The following is a 26,463-nucleotide window of genomic DNA, read 5'->3' on the forward strand; positions in this document are numbered from 1 at the left end:
ATTGATTTGATATGATATATTTGTTGTTAAAAACTTGTTTAACCAATTTGTATTTAAATATATACTTATTAGATCGTTGAAAACATTTAGTTTATAGTTTATCTATTGTTTAAGTCCAAAATCCTTTATTTTGGTATGCATCTGCTTTGTAATAACTAAAATTAAAGAAAAATACATTACATAATTGTATTATACAAGTAACTCTATTTTTGCAGTTACCCCATTTATTTCCTTGAAGGACTGGACATTCCAAAGCTTCAATGCGAGGATCTGGGCTTTCACTATACCAAAACAAACAGCTTCCCTTCTGGGGAAAGATGGATACTTTTAGTTTTGGAAACACCGTCGCACCACCTTGTTCCACATTATCAAGCTGTTTTTGAATAGGAAAGGTAAATATTACTCTTAGGTACTATTTCAGTTACTATGGTTATATTTGGTACTTACAAAAAATATTAATGTTCCCGTTTGGTTAGCATCTACGAATTTATGAAGAGGCTTATCATAAGAACTTGGGACATGATCGGATACTTTTAGGTCATCTGTTATTGGAAACATGTTTCCTGTAATATCTGTTATCCGTTGACGGATGCTTATCTTAATGGGATTGATTTCCGAGTCCTGCTTGAGCTTTGCGATCTCGTCATCACTAAGAACTTTGTGGTAAATTATAATGTATGGATCTACATTTATCACCTCCTGCTTCAAAGGTGCTATACGTAGGAATTCAGTTTGGTTAAAATTGTAACTGCAAACTAGATTACTCCGCTTGGAGTACCGGTCACGGCATCCCAATTCATAGTCGGTTGGAGTTGTCCTATTTACGTTCATTTCCCGAATAATTTCGTTATCAGTTTGGTTCAGCAATTCGTTTATAAGATACTCCATATCTTCTAGGCTAGATGTGTTCAGTGCTTCGTGGGATATTTCTTTAGCCTCTTGGAAAGTCAGCGAAGGATTTGACTTAATAATGCCTGGATGTTGAATGAAAAAAGATAAATGGGATATAACTGGTACTAAAGACTTACCATATATGATCATTGAGCCAGCGTACTGCTTATTCAATCTGTCCCTTGGATCTCCTAGAATATTATTAACTATCTCGGCATTCTCCTCGGGTTCGTGCTTTATGGCCATTCGAAACCACATAGAAGCTCGTTTGTAGTCTCCCTCTTGCAACTTGTGCTCACCCAAAACGACACAGTCCCTTAGGGTTAGCTCAATGCTGCAAAATAATATTAATATATTGTGGAGTTTTAAAAAGTTTTGGCTGTACTTACTCGTGTTGTTTATTCTGCAGACGACCTCTTGCTAAATCCGTGGCCTCCAAATCGTAAATCTTTTCTAGCCGATGCATTTCTCGCAAGAAGTACTCCATGTCCTTTTCATCCGGCACCTTCGCTAAGATTTCTTCTAAGGCATACAGTTCCTCTTGAAATGATATATTATTTGTTTGAGTTTGAGAAAAATCCTTATTCGTATATATAGGTAAAAAAAAGAAAAGAAGAAAATACTTTTCTGCTAGTTCATGAATAATATTCTTACCCATTCCCACATACTGCTGTGAGTAGTTGTGCCATTTCGGTAAATCTTGATGTGTCCGTCTCATAAGACTAAAAGCATTTAATGGATTAGCGACATATTTCTCACGATCTTCTAAACTTTCCTTGACTCCATAGTCAGTCGAGTCGATAAATCTGTGGGCGATAGACCCAGCTTTACAAAGGGTACCTTCTTTACATAAAATCTCTTACGCTTGCAGGTTTTTAACTTTCTCGGCCATTTTATTAGTGTATGCCTTCATAGTCTCTATAAAGTTCTGCTCCATTTCCAATAGTTTTAAAAGTCCCGTGACTGAAGAGCTATATAAATGGCTGCTGTCATCGTTAATAATATTGTTGGTAGTGTGGGCAGTAATTTGCCTCGAAAAAAGTAAAAAAAATATAAGCGAACCTTGAAAGCTTTTCATTTTAACTGACTTGGATGATAAAAACAGCCAGAAAAGTTAAATTCTACAGGGATATAGCGTCCCTAATGAATTCTATACACTTCTAAAAATCAAACTTTATTTTACGTCAACACGTCACGGTTTAAGAACTTCATTTGAAAAGCCTTTGACTGCATGGCTTCACAAATATTTGCGGGTCGTAGTGTATCCATTTTGTAATCGCTGAAATTATATAATTAGATTCGGGACCCAACATATTTTCTCATAATACCCACTCCATCTGGAACCGACTATAACAGGACACACAGAATGCAGAGATCGCTGATCTGGCGATGAATCATCGAAATCATTGAACCAAAACAGAGCATTTCCCTTTTTGGGCTCCACCACAACCTTAATATCTGGAAATACTGTTTGTCCACCTTGCGAAACTTCTCCTGCCTGTCAAGAACATAAACTTAATTAAACAACGATACTTTAAGAAATTAACTTTAGCACTTACATAAAAGATAAGGCTTGCAATTCGATCGCCCAGAGTATTGTTGACATCAATTTTTCTTAAACGCTCTGTAAAATAGTCGTGATGCGGCTTGAAGTATCCACCCACTCCAAAATTGGCGAGTTGTAAGGCAGGAAACTCCTCCAGCTTGAAGCCCGTCATGTCAGAAATGCGTTGATTGATTCGAGCCCTGAATGGAGAATCTTCCGTCGACCAAAAGACGCGGGCCACAATTTCCTTAGGATCGTCTACCCCTGTCCATCCATTGCCCATTTCCCCAATCTCTCCCTTCATTTCCTCGATTTCCTTGTCGGACAATACTTCGTGATACATTACAATGTAGGGGTCCCGACTTACTTCTTCCATTTTAAGGGGAGCTAGTTTTAAAAAAGGATTTGTGGTGGAGTTGTAAAGGCAGAAGAGATTGGTCGACTTGGGAAAAAATCCTTGACACCCAATACTATGGTCACTTTCGGGTGTTCTCGAGGCATTGGTGCCAGTAAAACTTTCTTTATCACATTGTTTTAGTTTTGAGATAATAAAGTCTTCCAAATCTTTAGGTTTAGCATCTTTAAATTGTCTGCTTACTAATTCATGGATGGATTCGTTACTTAACGATTGATTCGACATATATATGCCTGCATAAAATATCGAATATTATTCTTAATCATTTTTAATAATAGTTTTAAAGTGATAATATTTTTCGTTAATAATAACGTTTACTTACTGCGCGTAGATATGGACAAGGCCAAGTCCTTAAATGTAATACCCAGTAATTCATCAATGATCTCCTGACTCGGATTTGTGTTTACATTTAAAACTTCTTGAAACCATAAAAGTGATCGATGAAAATCTTCAATTTCAAATTTATGGTGTGCCAATGCCAAACAGTCTCTTAACTCAAGTTTAGAGCTTTTAAAAAATATAATCTTCATAGATTTAAACATATATTTTCTTTTGTGCTTCTTAAGACTTACTTGAATTGTTGGCTTTGAAGCAGTCCCTTTGCTATATCTTTTGGTTGGAGATCATAGGTTGTCTCAATGCGATGCATAGCTTTTAGTGTTTCGTTCATGTCGAAGGACTCTGGGGCTATACTTAGGATATTTTGCATCGCATTTAGTTGTTCAAGGCCCAGAGGTTTCTGAGTATAGTTTTGCCATTTCGGCCAATCTTGATTAAGTCTTCTGATTAGTCCAAAGGCATTGAGAGGATTGGAAACATACTTTTCCCTCTCATTGTGAGTATAATGATTGGGACGCTTCAAGTTATCTAGGTAGCTAAGAATTTAAGTGCATAGGATATTACATGTTCTTTCTGAAAAAGAACTCACATGTTTAGGTTGTCAACTTTCTCCTGTAAGACATTAGCATAGATAGTGAATTTCTCCATAAACTCTTGCTCCACTTGTAAGAGCCTAACTAGTCCCTGAACTGAGGAACTGTAATAATCCTTATTATAACGTTCCTCATTCTCATCCGGTTCCATTGAAAAATAGGGCTGAACTAGTAGAAGTAGAATAATGAGGCTCGAAACATTCGGCATTGTTTGACCACTTTTAAATAATTGTAATACAAAAACTGGATAATAAAGCGACAATTGTTGTTGAAATTATTTATTTAACGCTTATAATTACATGCTTTAGTTATGGCATTTATATATTGAACTCTTTAAACTCTTTTTTACACGGTTTGAAAAACATTTGAGGTTTCTCATGCAACCACTTTACGAGAGCTAAGAAATAAATTTGTATTAATAAATGCACTTATTTAATAGTGTGACATCTTACTCCATTTAGAGCCCACTATAACCGGACATGAGAAGTGCAAAAGATCTTCGTTAGGATGCATGCTCTGATCTAGATTTTGCCAAACCAATGCGCTGCCCTTTTGTGGCCAAACTGACAGATGTAAATTCGGAAAAGATATGGCACCACCTTGAACCACATCGCTTAACTAAAATATTCAGGTGTTACTATATCTATCCAATGTAACCTTACATTTTATATACTCTTTATACTTACAAAAAATATAATGCTTGTAAGGCGATCGCCTAGTTCTGCCTGCAAGATAATAATAATAATAATATATAATTCAGAAGTTCTTAAGTTGGTACCGTTTGATCCTGCACTTCAAGGTTGTCTGTATGATAACCTCTAAACCCACAGATACCAAAATTGTTTATCATAAAATCTGTGTCCTCCATCACGTTCTCTCCTGTCATGTCTCTAATCCGTCGGTTTAGTGGACTTTCCTGCTCCTCGGGGACCTTAGAAAACTTGACGTTAAAGTCGTCACCATGTAGGTATTGCGGTGTACTCTTCAGCGAATGGAGAGAGATAATTTTAACCCTCGAGATTTCTTTGTCGTAGATTACATCATGATAGATTACTATATGAGGATCTAAGCTTAGGATCTCGACTTTGAGTGGGGCAATCCTAAGAAAATCTGAGGTCCATCGTTCATAGTGACTACTGAAATATTTTTTTGTCTTTCTGAATCCTTGGCATCCATTATGATCGATCCCCCGCTCTACGATAAACTAGCATAGAAAACGTATTTAATTTATTTTTATAGATTTACCAAAAATTATTCATCTTACCGTGGGATCCGGCACATCTATTTTACCTATTTCATAGACATCTTTCTGAAGTAACCAGAGGGTGGCATCTAAATCGGATACATTCCGAAGAATATCGAGCGCGGCTTTTCGGAAACCTTTTTAGAAGTAAATTAAGTACGTGAAAAAATATTAAAATCGATTAAACGGACATACCTTTGACTACCAAAGTTGATGTATAATTTATGTACAAGTCACGCAGCTTGAACTCAAATACTTCGCTGTATACATGGCCATCCCGATCTTTATCGTACTGTTCTACAGCAGTTTTGTACCAGTTCAAAGCATCCCTGTCAAAATTAGAGTTGAGACAGGCAAGAGCTAGTGTCTGGCAATTCAGTGTAGTTAAATGGGCACTGTAAAGTAAAGAATTTAAGGGAAATAAACCAATAAAAATGGTTAAAATGTTGCATTATAATATTTTAAATATTCATAACTCACTTGTATTGTTTCCCCATTAGCAGTCCTTTGGCTATGTCAACTGGCTGTAGATTATAGAATCGATGCAGCGAGATGATTCCACCGATTGCATCCCTTAAATCCTTATCGGTGGGTTGCGCTTCGTCTAAACCATTTTTAATGGCTTGAAGGTAGCTCATACCTACTTGTTCCGACATATATAGCTCCAAGTGGGTCCAATCCTCATGCATTCGTCGAATAAGGGAAAATGCGTTAAGTGGATGAGCAACGAACTCTTTTGGGTTTCTCCTAGAAATATCTCGTTTTGATTGTACGTCTTGAAGGAAGCTAAAAATATACCTCAATAAAGTAAAATTCATTCACAGCTGACCCCACCAACCTTTCTATAGTATCTATTTTGTCCTTTAGAGCTTTTGCGTAGTTTGTCAATTCACTGATGAAGAAACCCTCCATATCCACAAGTCCTTTCATTCCAACTATGGACTTGGCTGGATCAGTCGACATTTCAAAGTGTCCTCCTGGAATAGCAAGTAAATTTAAGCATATTAATAGCATTAAGGACATGTTTTCTTTTATTGGCGGGAAATAACTAACTAACTTTGTTATTTAACCCATCAAACCCATAAATTTCGTATTGAGAGCATAACAAATGCATTTAGCAGGGAAACTTTATTGACAATAGGGTATAGTGGATTTATTTAGGGCAAGTAGAAGGCGCCTTTATTTTTCTATAATCCCATTATTTCAGTTGAGGAGAAAGAAACTATTAAAAGGTAAAGTTTATTAAGTAATTAAAAATTAAAATATTGCTTTATTATTATTATTGTTTAGAAAAAAAAACATTTTTATCCTAACTAAATATCAAGCATAACTAATAGGTTTAGACTCAGACATGGTCATTTAAAAGATGTATTTTTTTTGTTTAAAGTTTAAAAAATCAGTTAAAATTTGCTATTGCCATGTTTCGGGCTTGTGTTCTTGTATGTTTACTGTATGGAGTTGCCCTAAGCACCGAGAAACAAGTAGAACTATCAAGAGTTGCGCATGGGTATGCTTTATCCCAGGCTCACATGTTGCCATTGTTGAGTCTGAGGGAAGAGGCGACTAGGCACCTAAGAAACTATGCAACAGTCTTAACTAAGCGGTTAACCCAAGTCAAACTGTAAGATGCAAGCCCTAAAGAATTCGCGTTTATCTGAAAATAATACTTTTTAGGGCAATTAAGCAATTGGAGGATCTCGTTAAGTCAAAACCTTCGTCCGATACAGTAGCCACCTTTAAACAAACCCGAGAATTTTATGTTGACTGGCGAAAATGGTTAAATTTTCTAAAGGAAAAACACGGTTATAAGGAAATTTTCAAATTACAAAGCTTACGACATATAATGCCCACGAAAATTGACTATGACGAGGCTCTTTATGGCATACATCGCCTTCAATCAACTTACAGACTCGATCCGGCTGAAATGTCAGTTGGTTTGCTAAAAGGAAGGCAAAATAGGTGAGTGGGATAAATAGTGCATTTTAATTACGTTAATATTGATTTAATTTTAATCATAGATGCAAAAAATTCAAAGCTGTGGATTGCCTCATGATAGGCTCAGTATATTATTTGAACGAGGACTTCCAGGATGCAGAGCGTTGGTTCCAGCTGGCTTTTGAAAAATACCACAGGGATCCAAACTCTAAACAATTTGATATCTTTGGATGGTCCGAAGATTTTATTTTAAAGCTGCTAATGAAGGCAGCTCAGAGCTCTGGCCGATTTAAGACCGCTTTAGAATATGCCGAACAAGCGTTGGCTATCGACCGTAGCCACAGTTTTTGGCAACAACAAATTCCTAGGCTGAAAAACTTGAGTTTGACACCCGAACCTCCGAAACCGGAACAAATCATTAAATATCTATTTAAGCCGGCTTGTCGCATGGAATATCCAGCTAAGAAATATTTGCGTTGCCATCTTCTATTTTCCTCGCCGTTTCTTCAGTTGGCACCTATAAAAGTAGAGGAGCTAAACCTCGATCCACCTATAAATATTTATCACAATCTCATCCATAACGAGGAAATTGTTTTGATTAAGGCTCTGTCAAACCCGCACCTGAGGCGTACTACAACTTACACCTCCTCTGGTGAACTGATTGAAGATTTTTCTAATATTCGCACTTCCAAATCTATGCGTTTAAAAGATAATGCTCATAAGTTAGTGAAAAATTTAAATCAACGTGTAATGGATGCCACAGGCTTAAGTGTGGTGGAGTCTGAGGATCTGCAGATTAGTAACTATGGCATTGGTGGACATTTTTCTGAACACCAGGATGCTGTACCATCAACTTATAGTAAGGAATTTTGTGTCTCCGGCAACCGCATTATTACAGCATTGTTTTATGTAAGGTTTTATGAGATTTCACGTAAAGCTGCTAACCCACTTTTTTTTTAGCTAAGCGATGTAGAGCTGGGTGGCGAAACTGTATTTCCCTTCTTGGACCTAAGAGTCCCTACACAAAAAGGATCCTTGTTGGTGTGGTACAATCTTTTATTAAATGGAACCAGCGATTGGAGAGTTGACCATATATCTTGTCCCGTTTTGATGGGGGATAAGTGGAGTAAGTCATTTTACATTTAAATTATGTATTTAATATTTTATTTCGATGGTTTTCAGTTGCAACCAAATGGTTTCGGGAATATCCCCAAATGTTTATTCGGCCTTGTCCATTAAAGATAAAGCCATTGCCTGAATATAGTAGTAACACTTTAAAAAAGTTTTTAAAGAAACAATTTTAAAAAAACATTTTGTATAGTCTTTAAGGAAGTAATATATTTCAGTAAATGCAAAATGTACCATGAAGGACATAACCCATCAAACTCCTACATTTCGTATTAAGAGCATATCAAATGCATTTAGCAGGGAAACTTTATTGACAATAGGGTATAGTGGATTTATTTAGGGCAAGTAGAAGGCGCCTTTATTTTATTATTTTCAGTTGAGGAGGGAGAAACTATTAAAATGTAAAGTTTTTTAAGTAATTAAAAATTAAAATACTGTATTATTATTATTATTGTTTGGAAAAAAAAACATTTTTAACTAAATAGCAAGCATAACTAATAGCATTAGACAAGGTCATTTAAAAGACGTATTTTTTTAGTTTCTTTAATATCAGTTAAAATATGCTATTGCCATGTTTCGGGCTTGTGTTCTTATATATTTACTGTATGGAGTTGCCCTAAGCACCGAGAAACAAGTAGAACTCTCAAGAGTTGCGCATGGGTATGCTTTATCCCAGGCTCACATGTTGCCATTGTTGAGTCTGAGGGAAGAGGCGACTAGGAACCTAAGAAACTATGCCACAGTCTTAACTAAGCGGTTAACCCAAGTCAAACTGTAAGATGCAAGCCCTAAAGAATTCGCGTTTATCTGAAAATAATACTTTTTAGGGCAACTAAGCAATTGGAGGATCTCGTTACGTCAAAACCTTCGTCCGATACAGTAGCCACCTTTAAACAAACCCGAGAATTTTATGTTGACTTGCGAAAATGGTTAAATTTTCTAAAGGAAAAACACGGTTATAAGGAAATTGCCCAATTACAAAGTTTACGACATATAATGCCCACGAAAATTGACTATGACGAGGCTCTTTATGGCATGCATCGCCTTCAATCAACTTACAGACTCGATCCGGCTGAAATGTCAGTTGGTTTGCTAAAAGGAAGGCAAAATAGGTGATTAATAGTGCATTTTCATTACGTTAATATTGATTTAAATTTTATCATAGATGCAAAAAATTCAATGCTGTGGATTGCCTCATGGTAGGCTCAGTACATTATTTGAACGAGGACTTCCAGGATGCAGAGCGTTGGTTCCAGCTGGCTTTGGAAAAATACCACAGGGATCCAAACTCTAAACAATTTGATATCTTTGGATGGTCCGAAGATTTTATTTTAAAGCTGCTAATTAAGGCAGCTCAGAGCTCTGGCCGATTTAAGGCTGCTTTGGAATATGCCGAACAAGCGTTGGCTATCGACCGTAGCCACAGTTTTTGGCAACAACAAATTCCTAGGCTGAAAAACTTGAGTTTGACACCCGAAACTCCGAAACCGGAAAAAATTAGTAAACATCTATTTAAGCCGGCTTGTCGCGTGGAATATCCCGTTAAGAAATATTTGCGTTGCCATCTTCTATTTTCCTCGCCGTTTCTTCAGTTGGCACCTATAAAAGTAGAGGAGCTAAACCTCGATCCACCTATAAATATTTATCACAATCTCATCCATAACGAGGAAATTGTTTTAATTAAGGCTCTGTCAAATCCGCACCTGAGGCGCAGTACCATTTACACCTCCTCTGATCAACTGATTGAAGATTTTTCTAATTTTCGCACTTCCAAATCTATGCGATTCAAAGATAGTGCTCATAAGTTAATTAAAAATTTGAACCAACGTGTAATGGATGTCACAGGTTTAAGTGTGGTGGAGTCTGAGGATCTGCAGATTAGTAACTATGGCATTGGTGGACATTTTTCTGAGCACCAGGACTCTGTACCATCAACTGATAGTAAGAAATATTGGATCTCCGGCAACCGCATTATAACAGCATTGTATTATGTAAGATTTTATGAGATTTCACGTAAAGCTGCTAACTCACTTTTATTTTTTAGCTAAGCGATGTAGAGCTGGGTGGTGAAACTGTATTTCCCTTCTTGGACCTAAGAGTCCCTACACAAAAAGGATCCTTGTTGGTGTGGTACAATCTTTTATTAAATGGAACCAGCGATTGGAGAGCTGCACATATATCTTGTCCCGTTTTGATGGGGGATAAGTGGAGTAAGTCATTTTACATTTAAATTATGTATTTAATATTTTATTTCGATGGTTTTCAGTTGCCACCAAATGGTTTCGGGAATATCCCCAAATGTTTATTCGGCCTTGTCCATTAAAGATAAAGCCATTGCCTGAATATATTAGTAATACTTTAAATAAGTTTTTAAAGGAACAATTTTAAAAAACATTTTGTATAGTCTTTAAGGAAGTAAATTATTTTAGTAAATGCAAAATGTACCATGAAGCGTTTCGAATTAAGCTTTCTTACTTTAGATTTAAAGTGTTTGGTTTTTCTCAAAATTGGTAGAACAGTTAGAACAAGCAATTGTCATGGTTAAAATGTTGCTTCTCTTCATAGTTTTAGCTGCTGGCGTTGGCTTGCAAGCTAAGGGCCTGGTTTTATCCGCGCCCGAGTCTTATGACTTTGCAATATCATCAGAATCTCAATTGTCATTGTTGAAGTTGAAAGAAACACAAGTTAAAAATCTACAGAATTATAACGAAGTGTTAAAGACGCACTTAAAAAAAATTAAGCTGTAAGTAACAAGAACAAAAAGAGTTTATAAATCGAACTTTTTTAATTGCAGAGCCATAAAATATTCAGAAGATCTGCTGAGAACACCGGGGCATAACTTTCTGTTTGGACTTAAAGTTTTGAGACACATATACACGGATTGGCCCCAATACATTAACATTTTAAAAAAAGAACTGGGGTCCAAAGAAATTTTGATTTCTCAAGACTTATTGATGCAGCAACCAACTTCTGTGGACTTTGAGGAATCTTTGGGTGCTGTCTATAGACTCCAAACTGTATATAATTTAGACTCTTATGACATGGCAGAAGGAATATTAGACGGCAAAGATTACAAGTAAGAATACAAAATATCCTACATCCTAAACGATCACAATATTTAAAATACTTTAGAGTCAAGAAATGGAGTATTGATGAGTGTCTTATACTTGGTCTAATGTATCAAGACTTAAAACATTACAATGAATCGGAAAATTGGCTGCAATTGGCTCTCTATTACTACGAGGACCATCCCAATCGGGAAGAGCTAAAAATTAAGCTTTGGGAACATTCAAACTTGTTGGAATCTCTGGTGGAGGCCAACAAGGGACTTGGTGAGCAAATAGTTAATAGATCTGTTAAGAATAAGATGCTAACCATGATGATGATGATGATGCTTTACCACATTCTATTCTATCTTGTATACCGTTTTTTGATTATAGGGCGATACTTGGAAGCCAAGAAATTTGCGAAAGACTTGCTTTCAATTCTTCCCAATCACAGTTATATGCAGAAGCAACTGCCGAAACTTGAATATTTGCAAGCGAATCCCATCAAACTTACGAAGCCCAAGAAAGATCATCAGCTTCAAAAGGAAATATGCTCAAACCGTTATAGCAAAGCAAACACAAATCTTGTTTGTCGTTATGTGGATTGGACGCCATTCCTACAATTGGCACCCTTAAAAATGGAGGAGTTGTCAATGGAAACCCATATAAGTATTTTTCATGGGTTCCTCGGTAAAAAAGATATAGAAACATTAAAGAACGCGTCCAGACCAAAACTTCAACGTAACGAACACCTATCATGGAATTGCAGTTGCAAAATCGGAAATCTATCCAGTTCTTCACATGATATTGCTCGCAAAATTAATGGTCTGATAATAGATATCACAGGATTTCCATCGAAAGGAAATCAAATGCTAGAAGTCATCAATTATGGTATTGCTGGAAACTACAATCCCGATGATACTGCCAAATCCACGACTCCCAACAAAGCAAACACTTTGATATTTGTAAGGATGTTTTTATTTATTAAGAACATATTTTTTTTTATATTTCCCCAAAATACTTTAGTTGAGCGATGCTGAAAAAGGCGGAGAAATAGTTTTTCCATCTCGTCAGCTAAAAGTGAAACCTCGGAAGGGTTCTATGCTAGTTTGGGTAAACCCCAAGGGAAGTGTTATATATCATCAGTGCCCGATCCTAAAGGGCAATATGTGGGGTGAGTGCACGCGACTTTCTTCTTATATCCTAACGACAATTGAATCTGATTTTAGTGGCTAACAAAGTGCTGAACTGACCTTTGAATTCCATTGTGTTCCATAAACATACGTTCATTACAATTTAAACACTTGGCATTTTCTGAGATATTACCAAGTCTGTACAGGTCTATAAATATTTTATATCGAAATAAACTTCATTCGAAGGAAATAAATACACTTACAATTACAAGGGGTATATACACTTTGTTGCCTAAATTATATTTATTTTTATAACACTCAAAAGGACAATAGTAAATTCATTCCAAAAAACGTTCTTGAATTTTTTAAACTAATATGTAATGTTTAATCTATAGTAGAGCAACCTATAAAAAGTGTGTGCAATTTTTAAATTTTCTTCGTAGCAATATCAAGTTCTTTATTTGCTTTTTATGTTATTTTATCTTGATTGCCTTTGGGTGATATATTTCTAAAGCAAACATGTGGTGCTGCCTTTCTTGGAACAAACTTTTAATGTGTCTACCATAAACAATTCGAATGGCTCGAGTGCCATATATGTTCGACTGAATTATAATGACGCGACACTTAAACGATAAAAATGGTAAATTTACACTTGTGCTCTCGGGCGAGTGGGAGTTCGTCCAATGGATGTATGGAATTTATACAACCTCCGTGTCTGTCTGAGTTTTCGGTGCTCATTTTGATTCGGAATCGGATGCTCGGGACGCAGCTGGCTGCCTTTGTCTTTGTCTGGCTCGGTTTTCGTTGCAATCAATTCCTCTTGAATAAACAAATCACTTAGGGGTCCTGTCTGAGCCGAGATGGGCTGAAGTATGACTGCCAGACCGTGGAAAATCAAATGTACAAGCATGTGATAATCGTATGCGGATTAAAATGCTTTTGGCGAACAATCTTTGGCATTATAAAGCAATTTATGCTAATAACATCCATTTGACGAGTCATCAATTTGGCATTTGTTTGTTGCCTTGTATTTGCGAATCCCTTCTTTCAGACATTTACTTTTGCATACGTACACACGTTGGTTGTAATCCTTGGCTTAATCATAGCTAAGGCCTGGCAAAATTAATTTTCATCTCTGCCTTTTGATTGCCTGTTATGGTTTTTTTGCTCCGCAGCCTTCGGATTTTATTTTCGAAATTTTCATTCATACGGGTATTAAAATTGGCACACTCGCCTGAATGCCTTGCTCTATCCCATTCGTTGATGTGCGTCACTGCACCCAATCTGAATTCATAAAAATGAAGCTGAAAAAACCCGATGGTCGGATGGAGGTATTGTCCATTTGGCTTTTGTGAAGTATGAAAAATGTGCTCTTTTTACAACCGGCTCTTATTTATTTGAAGAATGTAATCTATGCTATGCATGCGTGGACTATATTATTACAAATATATTGTCCAAGCTTAAAGTTCACTAGTTTACAGACAAAATGCTCCAAGAAGGATGATGGTAACACTGTCCAAGGGAATAACATGAACCTCATTACGTTGGTCAATACTGACATTCAAATTTCAGGCGCAAAGCTGTTACCGGTCTAGCACTGCAAAGCTATAACAAATATAAATGATAATAAAATATTAAACAATGGATTTTGTGCAAATATATATTGTCGGGTTCCTTTGGACGGTAATCTTAAAATTGTACATGTGTCTGTTTTTTGTTATATTTTTTTTGAGTTTTTACAATATCAATGGACGCCTTAGTCACTAAATTGTTTAAAAATTACACATTTTCAAAGTTTGTCAAGTTCTAGCTCGCAATATACTCATTTATATATTCTGCAAAATTAAAGTTTGACATTATAGTTGTAAACTAAATCATGTATCACTTAAATTGGTAAGGGGAAACTCAAAATATAATTAATAACACGGAGATACCATAAATAAAAAATGAATGTTTGTCTCCTTTTTTGTGATCCAGCTCTACTAAGAAGTGCTATCAATATTGAATCATTTTCAAAATTTTATTTTGAAATCTATCGTTTTTTTTTGGAATATGTAGGTATTGAAATCCTATTTTTAAGGTAACTGACCGTTTTTATACCAATCCATAATCAGTAATTATGGATTGTCAATCTACAAAGCAGCTTAAACTAAAGACTTAAGGCTGAATCAATGATCTTCTAATCAGTAAGCGTAAAGCTTGTTTATTAAAAATATACACTTATTGAAACACAAAATCCTGCACAAATGTCATGACACACACTACCTAAATCCAGACAAAATAACCATTTTGAATTCGAACATCTCAAGGTTAAGCACTGCCAAAGTCTGGCAAGACGCGATTGATGTTAAACCTTATCTTGACAACTTGTCATTCAGTCATTCGATTCGATTCACATGCGATTCACTCTCCCAGCCGTCCATTGTTCCACTGCTGTCAGGCAAAATAACCTGGAAGATTGGGTCCTAGCATCTTGCTTAAATGATTATTTTTATATTAAAGCAAGAGCTGCTTTGTGTGACTCTTTTACTTTTTGGTGCAAACACTTAAAAAAATGTCTATTGAAACAAATTTTGAAATTTGGTTTTTATTGCTTCCTCTTTTTTAATTTTGTTATAATATTTGTATATATTTTTAAAACTAATTAACTGCAAGTTCTTAGCCATACTTACGAACTTACATATCTATATAACCGGTTGGAAATTAATTGAATCTTGTAGTTTAGTAGTTCAACAAACATTTTTGATTTAATAATTATACTGGACCATTATCGTATAAAAGGGGTTCTTAAAGATTAGGAAAATTATAAAGTCTTTTAGATTTTTTGTTATTAGGCAATCATAATTCAATTCATTTACTTCCCAATTCTTAAAATATAAAACATGTAAACTTCCTATATATTTTCGAAATTTATTCAATGTTTTGAAATGAATTATTTCAAGTGCACAATGCTGCGAATATCCCAATGTGTGCGGTAAGCATTTATTGTGTAGGAAAACTGTTTTCATTGTGTGTTACAATTGATTTCGATTTCTTCGTGGCCCTGCCTTTGCCTTTGAATGGCAACTGAGTTACGAGAATGTGCAAATGGAAATAGAATGAAAATACTCGTCACATCGTATGGGTGTTGCCACTACTCATCCGAAGTCTGCATTTCGTGAGGCGCTTCATTTACTTTATATCTTTTGTCTGCTCCTTATATGTACATGGCTACAATTTGAATGAGCTGTGTAGTCTTTCTTGCTTTTTTTTTTGGGTGAGCTGCATTTTTATGGTTCTCCATCAAATGTTTCTGACTGTTATATTATTTATTGTATGGCTACTTGATGAACATTTTGCCGAAAACGTTTTATGGGCGCATGTCTTCCGATTCTGAGTAGGCCTTCCTTCTCCATCCCGCAATGGTCTATCAATCATTCCCCAGTGCACTTAAAAATAAATCTGTCTTGAAACCAATGAAATGGTATTAAAATCAAAATCTCAAAAGAATAAAGGAATATTTTTAATACTTTTATTAATACCTATAGATAATAACACTATTCTCAAAACATTAAAAGGTAAAATTATTGATAAATCGAATCCAGTAACATGTTAATATATATATATTAATGGACCATTTTTTTTTCAAGTGCCACATTACGATTGCAACACCCATTTAATAACTTCTCCGTCATTTGTGAAGTGTCTACAAATTGTTCAAGCCTCCGGTTTCGGCCAAATCCACTTGTCACAACCTGTTGGCTCCTCGCTTATTGTACACTGGCTGCTCAAAACGGCGGAACTAATGTGCCGCCGTATTTGAATTATTATTACAACGCTTTGGGATTAGGGCGTGACGGCTATAATGAGTTCCACATGGAGTGCAAAAAATGGCCACACGATTTATTAAGCGTCGGCGATTTTGACGAGGGACGACATGTCATTTCGCTTTGTAATTTATAACCAGAACATAGCCGAGAAAGAATAATCGATTTTCGATATGCGATCTGACAGTCTCTGGACTTTGGGAAATGGGTTTAAAGTTTAAGCTTAAAGGCTCTGGTTTTTTGACCATATTCCGCACTGGCTGTCCTTGCGGTTGCCGTCTGGGCAATCAAAACAATGAGCAATGTCTAGCAGAAACTCGCTTTGGCTGGTTTTTATGAGTTGTACATGGTTCTGAAGCCCACACAACAACAATTCCAGTTGTTTTTAGAAAGTCAAACCACATAATACAAAGACTACATTTTCAAATAAAATACCTAAGTAAAAGAGGAACATTTTTTATATAAAATGTCAAATGGACAAAGGAAAAAATAGAAGTAACATCAGCTTATCTTTATACTAACAATGTTCATATTGGCATTAAAAATTTCGCAAGTACTGTGCTTATACCAAATTTTTAAGGAGAACAAATTAATTATTTAATGTATAGGTCGGTCAAAATAAAAGTATATGTAATATAAAATGGAAAATGTATTTAAGAGCTTTGAAATTAAATATTAAACACCAGTTAAACAAGCTATAACCCATCGATATCGCTACATATCAATCCATGGCACAAATCCAAGGACCTGTGACGATAATTCAGTTGCTGACTGAATTATGGATGCTGCTTAAAGCGCATTCCTAGGACGCTTCGTCCTGGACTTCTTGCTTCGTGCTGAATTTTAAATGACCCCGCATTCCTAGAATGCTTGTTTTGTGCCTCGTTGGTTACCCAATCGACATTGGTCGTCGTCCTGAAGTACTTGCAGTCCAATTTGCCGGATCCCTCGTCTGCCATTGTGCCATGTGTACACACGCGCCGCCCTAATAATCCAATTTCCACGTGTTGACTTACGTGTTGTGACACTTGAGTTTGTCCCCGGGGGAAATGTATTCCGATGCTGGTCCTGATCATAAAATAATTTTTGCCGTTTTAATCAACTCCATTTTTCATTTCTTTAGAATTTCAGCATTCATTTTACAAATCCATTTTCTTAAATATAATTGTGTTTTGGGTTTAATGAACTTGCTTATAATGCCTTAAAGCTTTAAATTTCAAAAATATTATCATTTTAGCTAGTCTTAATATTAAAAAAAATTTTAATCTTTTAATTATCTGGATTTACAATTTTGCAAGCTTGCCATCTGTAATTATCTTTAAAAACCTTTGGTCGACCTAAAAAGCCTTAAAATTGTACGCCACTTTTTGAGAAAAACGCCCCGTAACTCAATAATTAAAGGCACTTTAAAAATATAATGCATTCATTTTCAAGCAAAATATTATTTCTTAAGGGTAAATTGCGAATTTACATACAAGAAGGTAATAAAATAATGTAGACAAGCATTACGACACCTGAACTGCACTGAAAAATTGCAACCACAAGGAGTAAAGTTAACACCTATTTGATTTAATAAAGCAAAATTAACTTTATAATCCCACAGCTGCTGTCCCTAAAATTAGCACACCTTAAATACCCTTAAATAGATTAGGGACTAGGTAAAGGGAAAATCCCATGTGCAGATGTTATACCGAAAGAAATACCTGTGACAGGTAAAAGCGCCGACTACCTGTTACCCTCTAGCATAATTTTGTATATAAGCTTCTTTTACAAAGAGGGTGATATCAGTCAGCCACTGAATATTGTCCTAGACACATCTCAGTAATTCTGAAACCATTGCGAAGAACAAACTTATATCATTCCTTGATATCGAAAAACTCAGTTGAAGAGCTGTTTCAACCATTATTCCACCTTAAGTTTCGAAAATCAGAACCACCTTATCGTAATCATGTTCGACGACGAGCCGATTTCCAACTTTGTGTTCACAAACGACGAGACGACGCAGACCTTCCACCACCAGTGGTTTGCCCAGGGCCAGTTGCACGAGTGTCCCACCTGCTACAGCTCCATCGACGCCGACGAGCCGCCCTCCCAGCATTGGCTCCGCGGAGGAGAAGGGTCCCAGGGACTGCAGCTCACCAAGCAGCAACAGGCCGTCCTGGACATCATCGAGGCCCGCCAGATCGAGACCTTCTTCTTCTGCGACGAGAGCTCCAAGGACAAGCTAGACCACTTCATGGGGGAGACCTGTGCCCGGGGAATCCCCGAGCTGCTTCGCTGGATGTTCCAGAACAACACCGTGGCCGTGGAGTTCAACCTGGCCTGTTATGTGAACGCCTTGGACCAGGTGCTGATCTTCCAGAGCGGGTCCCTGAAGGTGGACCATTACTATGACGTGGACGAGTGCGTGGGAGTGGTCTACGAGATGCTGATGCAGAGGATCGAGAACTACCTAAACTGCAGCAGTGAGTTTGGCATGGCCGAGTGCAGCATCACCAGGCTGAAGGTCCAGGTCAAGAGGATTCGGGTGAATGCGGAGAGTCAGTCTGCGGAGTCCCCCTTCTTCGCCCTGCCCCTGCAGCTGAAGCAGGAGGAGGGTCTGACCACCACTTCCAGTCCATCCACCAGCGAATCTGAGTTGGCTAGCCTGCGGTCCGCTTACCTCAAGCACTTCCGGGAATGCAACGGCTACTTCCCGCCCAACATGCGGGTCAATCTGTACGGCGTGCAGCAATGCAAGACCACCAAGGAGCTGTACGTGGTGCCCTACCACGTCAGCGAAACCCTGCAGCAGCTGCCCAACAAGAACTTCCTGATCCTGAACAACATCATGGGGCAGTTCCAGCGGCTCCACGAGCTCTCCACCCCCGTCAAGTCGATCGAGAGGGACCCCACCAGCTCGCCCCCGAAGGACCTGCACTGCCGAAGGTGCCGCGCACAGTTCTCGAGGAGCAGCAAACTGCACATCCACCAGAAGCTGCGCTGCGGCCAGGACTTCTCCGTGGACAGCATGCACGCGGACATCGTCGAGATCTACGAGCAGTGCCTGCTCATCTCGAGGAGCGTCTTCCAGCACGCCTGCTACGGCATCACCAAGCCCAAGACCGTGATGCGGAAGGGTCAGTTCGTGCCCATCGAGTGCGACTGGCGCAGCGAGAGCTCCGTGAAGGTGCAGCACGGCCCGTGTGTGGTCATAAGCAACGCCCAGCACAGCAGCCCTTGTAAATTTTATTAAATAAACAATATCTTTAAGCACAAACATTTCTTCTCTTTCAACTATGGAGGGAAACATTTCCAATAGCTAACTATAATTAGCTCTGCACACAAAAAGATTTTCTTGGTCAAGTAAAACATAATAAATAGTATTTTAGTATTTAAAAAACTTGAACCTGTATCTGTTTTTGCTTTGTTGTGTCCCTAAAAGGCGTCGTTTACAATTCCCAGCTGGTCTAGCGCACTTTGTGTACATAACCTACTCAAACATACCCTTCGGTCAAATGACCAATACACCAGTTAAATGGGAGAAACCTTGGAATTTTTAATTTGATCAATAAAGTAGTTACTCTTAAAGAAATTTTTACTATTGTGCAATAATTAGTAGTATAACAGTGGTATAGTAAAAAACAAGACAGAACGCTATAGATGACTGCTTTGACTATTAGATACCTGTTACTCAGCGAAGTGTAGTGTGAGGGAGGTGGAGATGCATGTAGCGAATCGGGTGTTTCCAAAACGACACACTCATTTAAACTTTTTAATAAATGGTCAGACTCGAATACCTCATGGGGTCTTAAAGGCTTCTTTATACCTATTACATACTTTTCGACGAGTCTAGCATACCCTTTTACTCTACAAGTAACGGGTATAGTAAGTTGTGGATCATTTCCTTATAAATCAATTTACAGACTTCAAAACTTGTTTTTTATTTTTATTTTGGAGATACATTCAAGCTTAAAATGTAGCTCCTTATTTAGATGAACAATTTAATTACTTTCTCAAAAAACAAAAATCTATAAAGGTGTGATATTTTGATCATATAAAACATATTTAATAAAATGCTTTTTATTTTTATAGCTACTGTAAAACTACCGTAAAAATAAAAACGCTATAGTCGAGTACATCGACTATCAGATACCCGTTTCTCAGCTAATGGGACCAAAGGGAAATGGAGATATGCAAGCAGCAAAGCGAGATTGAAATGCGCCACCTACCCGTGATCTCAATACATGGTTATGTAGGCGGTAGATAGATTTAAGCGTTATGGGCGTTAGAGTGGCCGTGGCAAACGTTTTTTTTGGGTCAATCGATAGGTATTGACGATACTAATAGATTTAAGTAAACATTTTTTTCTAGGATGAAAATTGTGACTTAGGCGGTTTGTGGGCGTTAGAGTGGGCGTGGCATCTTCGCTAACAAACTTGCACTGCGTACAGGGAACGGAATCTATATCTGAGATCCCAATTCTCTATCTTAGATAGTTTCCGAGATACCCGCGTTCATATTTACGAATTTTTGAAGTTAGTGGACGGCTTTTGGGCGTTAAAGTGGGCGTGGCACCCTGCCGAAACAAACTTGCGTTTCGCAGGAATATCAGGAATCTGCATGACTAATCCCAGTATTGTAGCTTTTATAGTTTCCGAGATTTCAGCGTTCTTACGGACAGACGGACGGACGGACAGACGGACATGGCTAGATCGACTCGGCTAGTGATCCTGATCAAGAATATATATACTTTATGGGGTCGGAATCGCTTCCATCTGCCTGTTACATACTTTCCGACGAATCCAGTGTAGCCCTTTACTCTACAATTTTTTACATACATAATTATAACATTTTTGTAAAATAGTTTAAAATAGTAATGATTATGTATTATGTTGTTATAGGAGTAACAAATTTGTTGGTGAAATGACCAATTGCAAGGGTTTATTCCATTTAACTGGTACATTGGTCAATATGACCGAAGGGTTTGTTTGAGCAGGTGAAATTAACATCTCTTATAATCAAAAGATTATAACACTCTTCCTGTCCCCTGGGAATTGTAAACGACACCTTTTAGGAACTCATAACGAAGCAAAAACAGATACAGGCTCAAGTGTTTTAAATACTTAATTATTATTTATTATGTTTTACTTGACCGAGAAAATCTTTTTGTGTGCAGAGCTTATTATAGTTAGCCATTGGAAATGTTTCCCTCCATAGTTGAAAGAGAAGAAATGTTTGTGCTTAAAGATATTGTTTATTTAATAAAATTTACAGGGGCTGCTGTGCTGGGCGTTGCTAATGACCACACACGGGCCGTGCTGCACCTTCACGGAGCTCTCGCTGCGCCAGTCGCACTCGATGGGCACGAACTGACCCTTCCGCATCACGGTCTTGGGCTTGGTGATGCCGTAGCAGGCGTGCTGGAAGACGCTCCTCGAGATGGGCAGGCACTGCTCGTAGATCTCGACGATGTCCGCGTGCATGCTGTCCACGGAGAAGTCCTGGCCGCAGCGCAGCTTCTGGTGGATGTGCAGTTTGCTGCTCCTCGAGAACTGTGCGCGGCACCTTCGGCAGTGCAGGTCCTTCGGGGGCGAGCTGGTGGGGTCCCTTTCGATCGACTTGACGGGGGTGGAGAGCTCGTGGAGCCGCTGGAACTGCCCCATGATGTTGTTCAGGATCAGGAAGTTCTTGTTGGGCAGCTGCTGCAGGGTTTCGCTGACGTGGTAGGGCACCACGTACAGCTCCTTGGTGGTCTTGCACTGCTGCACTCCGTAGAGATTAACCCGCATGTTGGGCGGGAAGTAGCCGTTGCATTCGCGGAAGTGCTTGAGGTAGGCGGATCGCAGGCTAGCCAACTCAGATTCGCTGGTGGATGGACTGGAAGTGGTGGTCAGACCCTCCTCCTGCTTAAGCTGCAGGGGCAGGTCAAAGAAGGGGGACTCCGCAGGCTGACTCTCCGCATCCACCCGAATCCTTTTGACCTGGACCTTCAGCCTGGTGATGCTGCACTCCGCCATGCCGAACTCACTGCTGCAGTTCAGGTAGTTCTCGATCCTCTGCATCAGCATCTCGTAGACCACTCCCACGCACTCGTCCACGTCGTAGTAATGGTCCACCTTCAGGGACCCGCTCTGGAAGATTAGCACCTGGTCCATGGCGTTCACGTAGCAGGCCAGGTTGAACTCCACGGCCACGGTGTTGTTCTGGAACATCCAGCGAAGCAGCTCGGGGATTCCCCGGGCACAGGTCTCCCCCATGAAGTGGTCTAGCTTGTCCTTGGAGCTCTCGTCGCAGAAGAAGAAGGTCTCGATCTGGCGGGCCTCGATGATGTCCAGGACGGCCTGTTGCTGCTTGGTGAGCTGCAGTCCCTGGGACCCTTCTCCTCCGCGGAGCCAATGCTGGGAGGGCGGCTCGTCGGCGTCGATGGAGCTGTAGCAGGTGGGACACTCGTGCAACTGGCCCTGGGCAAACCACTGGTGGTGGAAGGTCTGCGTCGTCTCGTCGTTTGTGAACACAAAGTTGGAAATCGGCTCGTCGTCGAACATGATTACGATAAGGTGGTTCTGATTTTCGAAACTTAAGGTGGAATAATGGTTGAAACAGCTCTTCAACTGAGTTTTTCGATATCAAGGAATGATATAAGTTTGTTCTTCGCAATGGTTTCAGAATTACTGAGATGTGTCTAGGACAATATTCAGTGGCTGACTGATATCACCCTCTTTGTAAAAGAAGCTTATATACAAAATTATGCTAGAGGGTAACAGGTAGTCGGCCCTTTTACCTGTCACAGGTACTCCTCTCGGTGGAATAACATCTGCATGTGGGATTTTCTCTTTACCTAATCTATTTATGGGTCTTCAAGGTGTGCTAATTTTCAGGATGGCAGCTGTGCGATCATAAAAATTGCGAGGTAACTGATCTTCTCATCTAGATCCAGTACAGTACCTATTTCTAGAAAATAAGATAAAGGTGTGTTTGAACTTAAAATAATATTCAAATAAGAGTTAAAACAATAGTAAAGGACCTCAAAGTAAAATACAATGAAAGTGTTTTGTGTTTGGCTTTGTGTAATATCAAATAACATATTTCAATTACAAAATTGTTGAATAAATTACATTATTTAAAGAACTGCAAATTAAACCCTAGATTAATTTTCCTACTCTATAAATGTATTTAGGTCGTTCTTATATATTTGGGCCCATTTAAATAATTTTTACTAGTTGAAGCTGTCTTAAAGCCTGCAACCCCATCTTTAACTCAGTCAAGTGGCTGAGGGCAAAAAGATCAACCAATAGGAGAGCAAACAAAGTGTGCCACCTCGTCCAATTTGCAGCAGTCAAACGCAGGGCGGACCGTACAGTGGAGCCCGGAAAAACCGCCTCCATCCGCCCTTTGAGCCTTTTCCACGCAGCCGTTGTCTGGTCCGCGGAAAAAACAAGTGCACAATGACCAGTGGAGAAGGGACTGGGACAGGGACACTGGACTCTGGACAATGGCCATCGCGTGGCAAGTGACGCGACAATGGCGACGGCGATGTCCTGCCACAGGATCTGGAGCTCTGGAGCCTGGAGTCCCTCTGCAGTCGCTTAATTTCCGTTTCCGCTTTTCACGCTTCATTGTCCGCTTTGGTTTAGGTTTTGGTTTTGGGTTCGGTTTCCTCCTGCCACAGAGTCTTACTCACTCTGTGCAATTTAAAGCTGTTTCCCAGTGAAATATGCTCGCAAATTAACAAAGGCAATTAGAAGGTGCTTAAAGCGAAAGTAGACAATAATTATTTAACCGAGTTCGGTCTGCTCCAGGCCATTCATCTAGCTTTCATTGCACTGCATTTTTAATGGAAATTTCAAGGCATTTTTTTATGGGTTGGCAATCATAAAAGTATCTCGTATTATTCTGTTTTAGAAATTATATTATCAGAAACATACGAAGGAATTTAAAATTTTAAAAGAATTGAAGATCTTCTCTTCTAGATAAAAAAAATTGCTAAAACTGTTAAAGCATATAAGCAGTTCACCAGGTTTTATATTTTTTAAATATTTAATTGTAATTATAAAAAAGTTTTCTTCAATTTTGTTTTCATATTTGCAAAATGTAGTAAAATAATATAATAGATTTGACTTCACGTAAGGAGAAAATTATTTATATTTGATGCACATCTGAGACACTTATCGTATGTGATTTAATATATATATTTTTTCACGCATTTTAGTATATGAATTTCTCTTAAAGCAGTATTTAAATATTCATAAACACCTCTAAGCTTCTTAGAGCCTTTACTATTCGGCGTACAACCATTTCCCCCACACTTTGTTGCACATTTTCAACTTTTCAGCTTTTATTTATTTTTCTATTTTTGTGTTTTCTCGCAGCTTGGGCACTTGGTTGGCCTGTAAACAATGCCACAGAGCAGACAGGACAAAACTTAATTAAGTCTGATGCAGGACGAGGGGATGGCAGCTGCGATGGGGCCCCAAAATGCAGTGTAGCTCGAAGAAGTATTGCAAAAAGGATTGCCACTGGTAAATAAAAATTGCCGCAAAGTTGCAGGCAAAGTGGTGACTTCAACTGACACCGGTTCCATGGCCGTGGGGCAGTGACCAATCCGCATCCATCAGGTTTACACTCAAAATCAAATCAAAGAGCGACTGTAAAAAATTTTATTTGCTCTGCACAGTGTGAAACCGAAAGCCAAACGCCAGTCGAAGCTGACGAGCAATCAACCGGACACCCGGATGGCCAACGGATAGATGGACCCCATACTATATCGACCCGAACTCACACCATGCGTATCCGGGTCATACAAATTTCAGACTGCATTCCCATGAGTTGCAACTTGCTCCTTTTCAGTGAAAGCCTTCCGGGCATGCTGCTTAAAAGCTCAGCTGAGGGTCGTCTAATGGATGCGCCAGGACACCTGTCCGGGTCCGAGTTTAAGGTCCTGGCGATCCGGTAAATCCTGCAAAATTGAGCTGGATGAAATCTGTGCATTTGGTTTGTCCGCCCTCCTCTGCCATCGCAGTGTGTTGACATTTTGCTAGCTTTACTCATATTTTTTATCTTTCCCAACTCTGATTTGGAGCTCACCAAGGACAGGATCTGAAACATGTATCCTGTATACACATATTGAGCTGTTGATAGTTTGCTTTCTTTTGGTACATTTTCACACATTCCAAAGAAAATCGTTGGCAGGATGGGAGAGACAAATTCGAGTGGCACAGGAATGAATAATGCTAATTGAGTCATAAACTAAGGAGAAGAATTCAAGATGCATATTAAATTGCTTGATTTGCTGAATTCTAGGAACTAATAATTTCCGAAAATATTTCAATATCCTTTGGTTGGTTTCATTCTAGGGTTTTTAATGAGCGTATATATGTTGGTTTTAATTTAACAAAAACTTACTACGTGGGTTTTGGTATAGATTATTCAGCTTAAAATTAAGCTAACAGGGTTTCCTGGGATCTCCAGAATTAATAGGAACTTTTACTGTGTTCCTAGAACATAACCTTTCTGTTAAATCTATTAATTCCTCTTTCAGATTGAGTCATATTGTGAATGCAGTGATTTGAATAACCAAATAACCATTATCAAAGTTCATTCTACGGTTTTTGGCAATTTAACATTTACAAGATTTTCGAAGGTTAATGTCTTGGTATTTCAAACTACACCCCAAACTTAAAAAACTTCTTCTCTGAATGTAATTTTTCTTGCGTTTAACAGCATTCGAGAGTACACACCTCTTTTAAATTGTGCCATTTTAATTTCATATCGTGTTTTTTTTACAGAAAACTTTTCCACTTTATTCATGCCGGGCCTATAAGGGAAATGCGAGGGAAAGAAAGCGTGTAAGTTGGTTGCAATTTATGTTAAAACTCGCATATTCATGCAACTACCAACGAAAACCATGGAGCACACTTCAAGTGTCTGGCTCTGATGAAAATTGCCATAAAAACTTTGGCTGTCTCAATGGCGAAAGTCGTCAACAGCGTCGTCGTCGCCAACATTGTCGTCGTCCTTTTGGCCTCCTTCGTCCTCTTAGCCAGAAATCCTTACAGACGGATAGCAGACGTAGGTAAAGTGCAAGGGAAAAGCCCAGAATGGGGCTAAAACTGTGGGCGTATCTGGGATTTGAGGTGTCGACTGGGCCACAAATTGTCAGCAAGTTTTGCTAGCAACTAAATTCCATGGTTGGTTTGAGTGCAATTGCATGGCCTCCCCCCGCTGGATGCAAATTATGCAAATTCGCCCGCCTTTCAGCCGGCAGCCCCTTTCACTTTCTAACCGACTGAGTGCAAGGTCAACATATTTATGCCCTTTCAACCCGCATGCATCGGGTGAAAAACTATAGCTTTAGCTGAAACTAAAGCTAAAGCCATTCGCCAAAAGCTGAGCCAGCATCGCCAGT

General features: G+C 38.6%; 6 protein-coding genes across 12 annotated transcripts; 2 read left to right on the plus strand and 4 right to left on the minus strand.

The window, feature by feature from the left end:
- LOC108007759 (prolyl 4-hydroxylase subunit alpha-2) lies at positions 1–2,080 on the minus strand. The gene is made up of 7 exons (XM_017071513.4): positions 1,755–2,080; positions 1,546–1,697; positions 1,281–1,431; positions 1,029–1,225; positions 448–974; positions 220–373; positions 1–155 (listed from the first exon to the last, which is right to left on the minus strand). Exons 1-7 carry the CDS (start codon positions 1,967–1,969, stop codon positions 103–105), a joined length of 1,449 nt encoding a protein of 482 aa, XP_016927002.4. The 5' UTR covers positions 1,970–2,080; the 3' UTR covers positions 1–102.
- Positions 259–25,044, plus strand: LOC108007748 (prolyl 4-hydroxylase subunit alpha-2). Of its 7 annotated transcripts, none has more exons than XM_070995677.1 (9): positions 259–392; positions 6,702–6,986; positions 7,046–7,871; positions 7,923–8,088; positions 8,145–8,864; positions 8,918–9,202; positions 9,256–10,081; positions 10,135–10,300; positions 10,357–10,516. In XM_070995677.1, exons 5-9 carry the CDS (start codon positions 8,662–8,664, stop codon positions 10,476–10,478), a joined length of 1,602 nt encoding a protein of 533 aa, XP_070851778.1. In that variant the 5' UTR covers positions 259–392; positions 6,702–6,986; positions 7,046–7,871; positions 7,923–8,088; positions 8,145–8,661; the 3' UTR covers positions 10,479–10,516. The 7 variants fall into 7 exon arrangements, 6 of the variants coding, with proteins under 6 accessions (XP_070851778.1, XP_070851779.1, XP_070851781.1 ...); XM_070995680.1 differs by lacking the exons at positions 259–392; positions 10,357–10,516 and adding exons at positions 6,419–6,648; positions 10,885–11,024; XM_070995676.1 differs by lacking the exon at positions 259–392 and adding an exon at positions 6,419–6,648.
- Positions 1,979–4,011, minus strand: LOC108007758 (prolyl 4-hydroxylase subunit alpha-2). Its single transcript, XM_017071512.4, has 6 exons — positions 3,781–4,011; positions 3,425–3,727; positions 3,175–3,359; positions 2,451–3,085; positions 2,224–2,389; positions 1,979–2,170 (listed from the first exon to the last, which is right to left on the minus strand). Exons 1-6 carry the CDS (start codon positions 3,990–3,992, stop codon positions 2,100–2,102), a joined length of 1,572 nt encoding a protein of 523 aa, XP_016927001.4. The 5' UTR covers positions 3,993–4,011; the 3' UTR covers positions 1,979–2,099.
- LOC108007749 (prolyl 4-hydroxylase subunit alpha-2) lies at positions 4,030–6,078 on the minus strand. Its single transcript, XM_017071505.4, has 8 exons — positions 5,866–6,078; positions 5,508–5,813; positions 5,223–5,422; positions 5,049–5,164; positions 4,563–4,988; positions 4,471–4,509; positions 4,237–4,402; positions 4,030–4,181 (listed from the first exon to the last, which is right to left on the minus strand). The coding sequence occupies exons 1-8, from the start codon at positions 6,048–6,050 to the stop codon at positions 4,102–4,104; spliced, it is 1,518 nt and encodes a 505-aa protein (XP_016926994.4). The 5' UTR covers positions 6,051–6,078; the 3' UTR covers positions 4,030–4,101.
- LOC108007752 (protein terminus) lies at positions 17,645–19,311 on the plus strand. The gene has a single exon (XM_017071507.4). The coding sequence runs from the start codon at positions 18,025–18,027 to the stop codon at positions 19,309–19,311; it is 1,287 nt and encodes a 428-aa protein (XP_016926996.4). The 5' UTR covers positions 17,645–18,024.
- Positions 21,235–22,749, minus strand: LOC108015795 (protein terminus). The gene has a single exon (XM_017082353.4). It carries the CDS (start codon positions 22,601–22,603, stop codon positions 21,317–21,319), a length of 1,287 nt encoding a protein of 428 aa, XP_016937842.4. The 5' UTR covers positions 22,604–22,749; the 3' UTR covers positions 21,235–21,316.
- Positions 25,045–26,463: the final 1,419 nt, after the last annotated feature.

This window comes from Drosophila suzukii, chromosome 3 (genome assembly GCF_043229965.1).
Source record: "Drosophila suzukii chromosome 3, CBGP_Dsuzu_IsoJpt1.0, whole genome shotgun sequence".
NCBI classification, from domain to species: domain Eukaryota; kingdom Metazoa; phylum Arthropoda; class Insecta; order Diptera; family Drosophilidae; genus Drosophila; species Drosophila suzukii.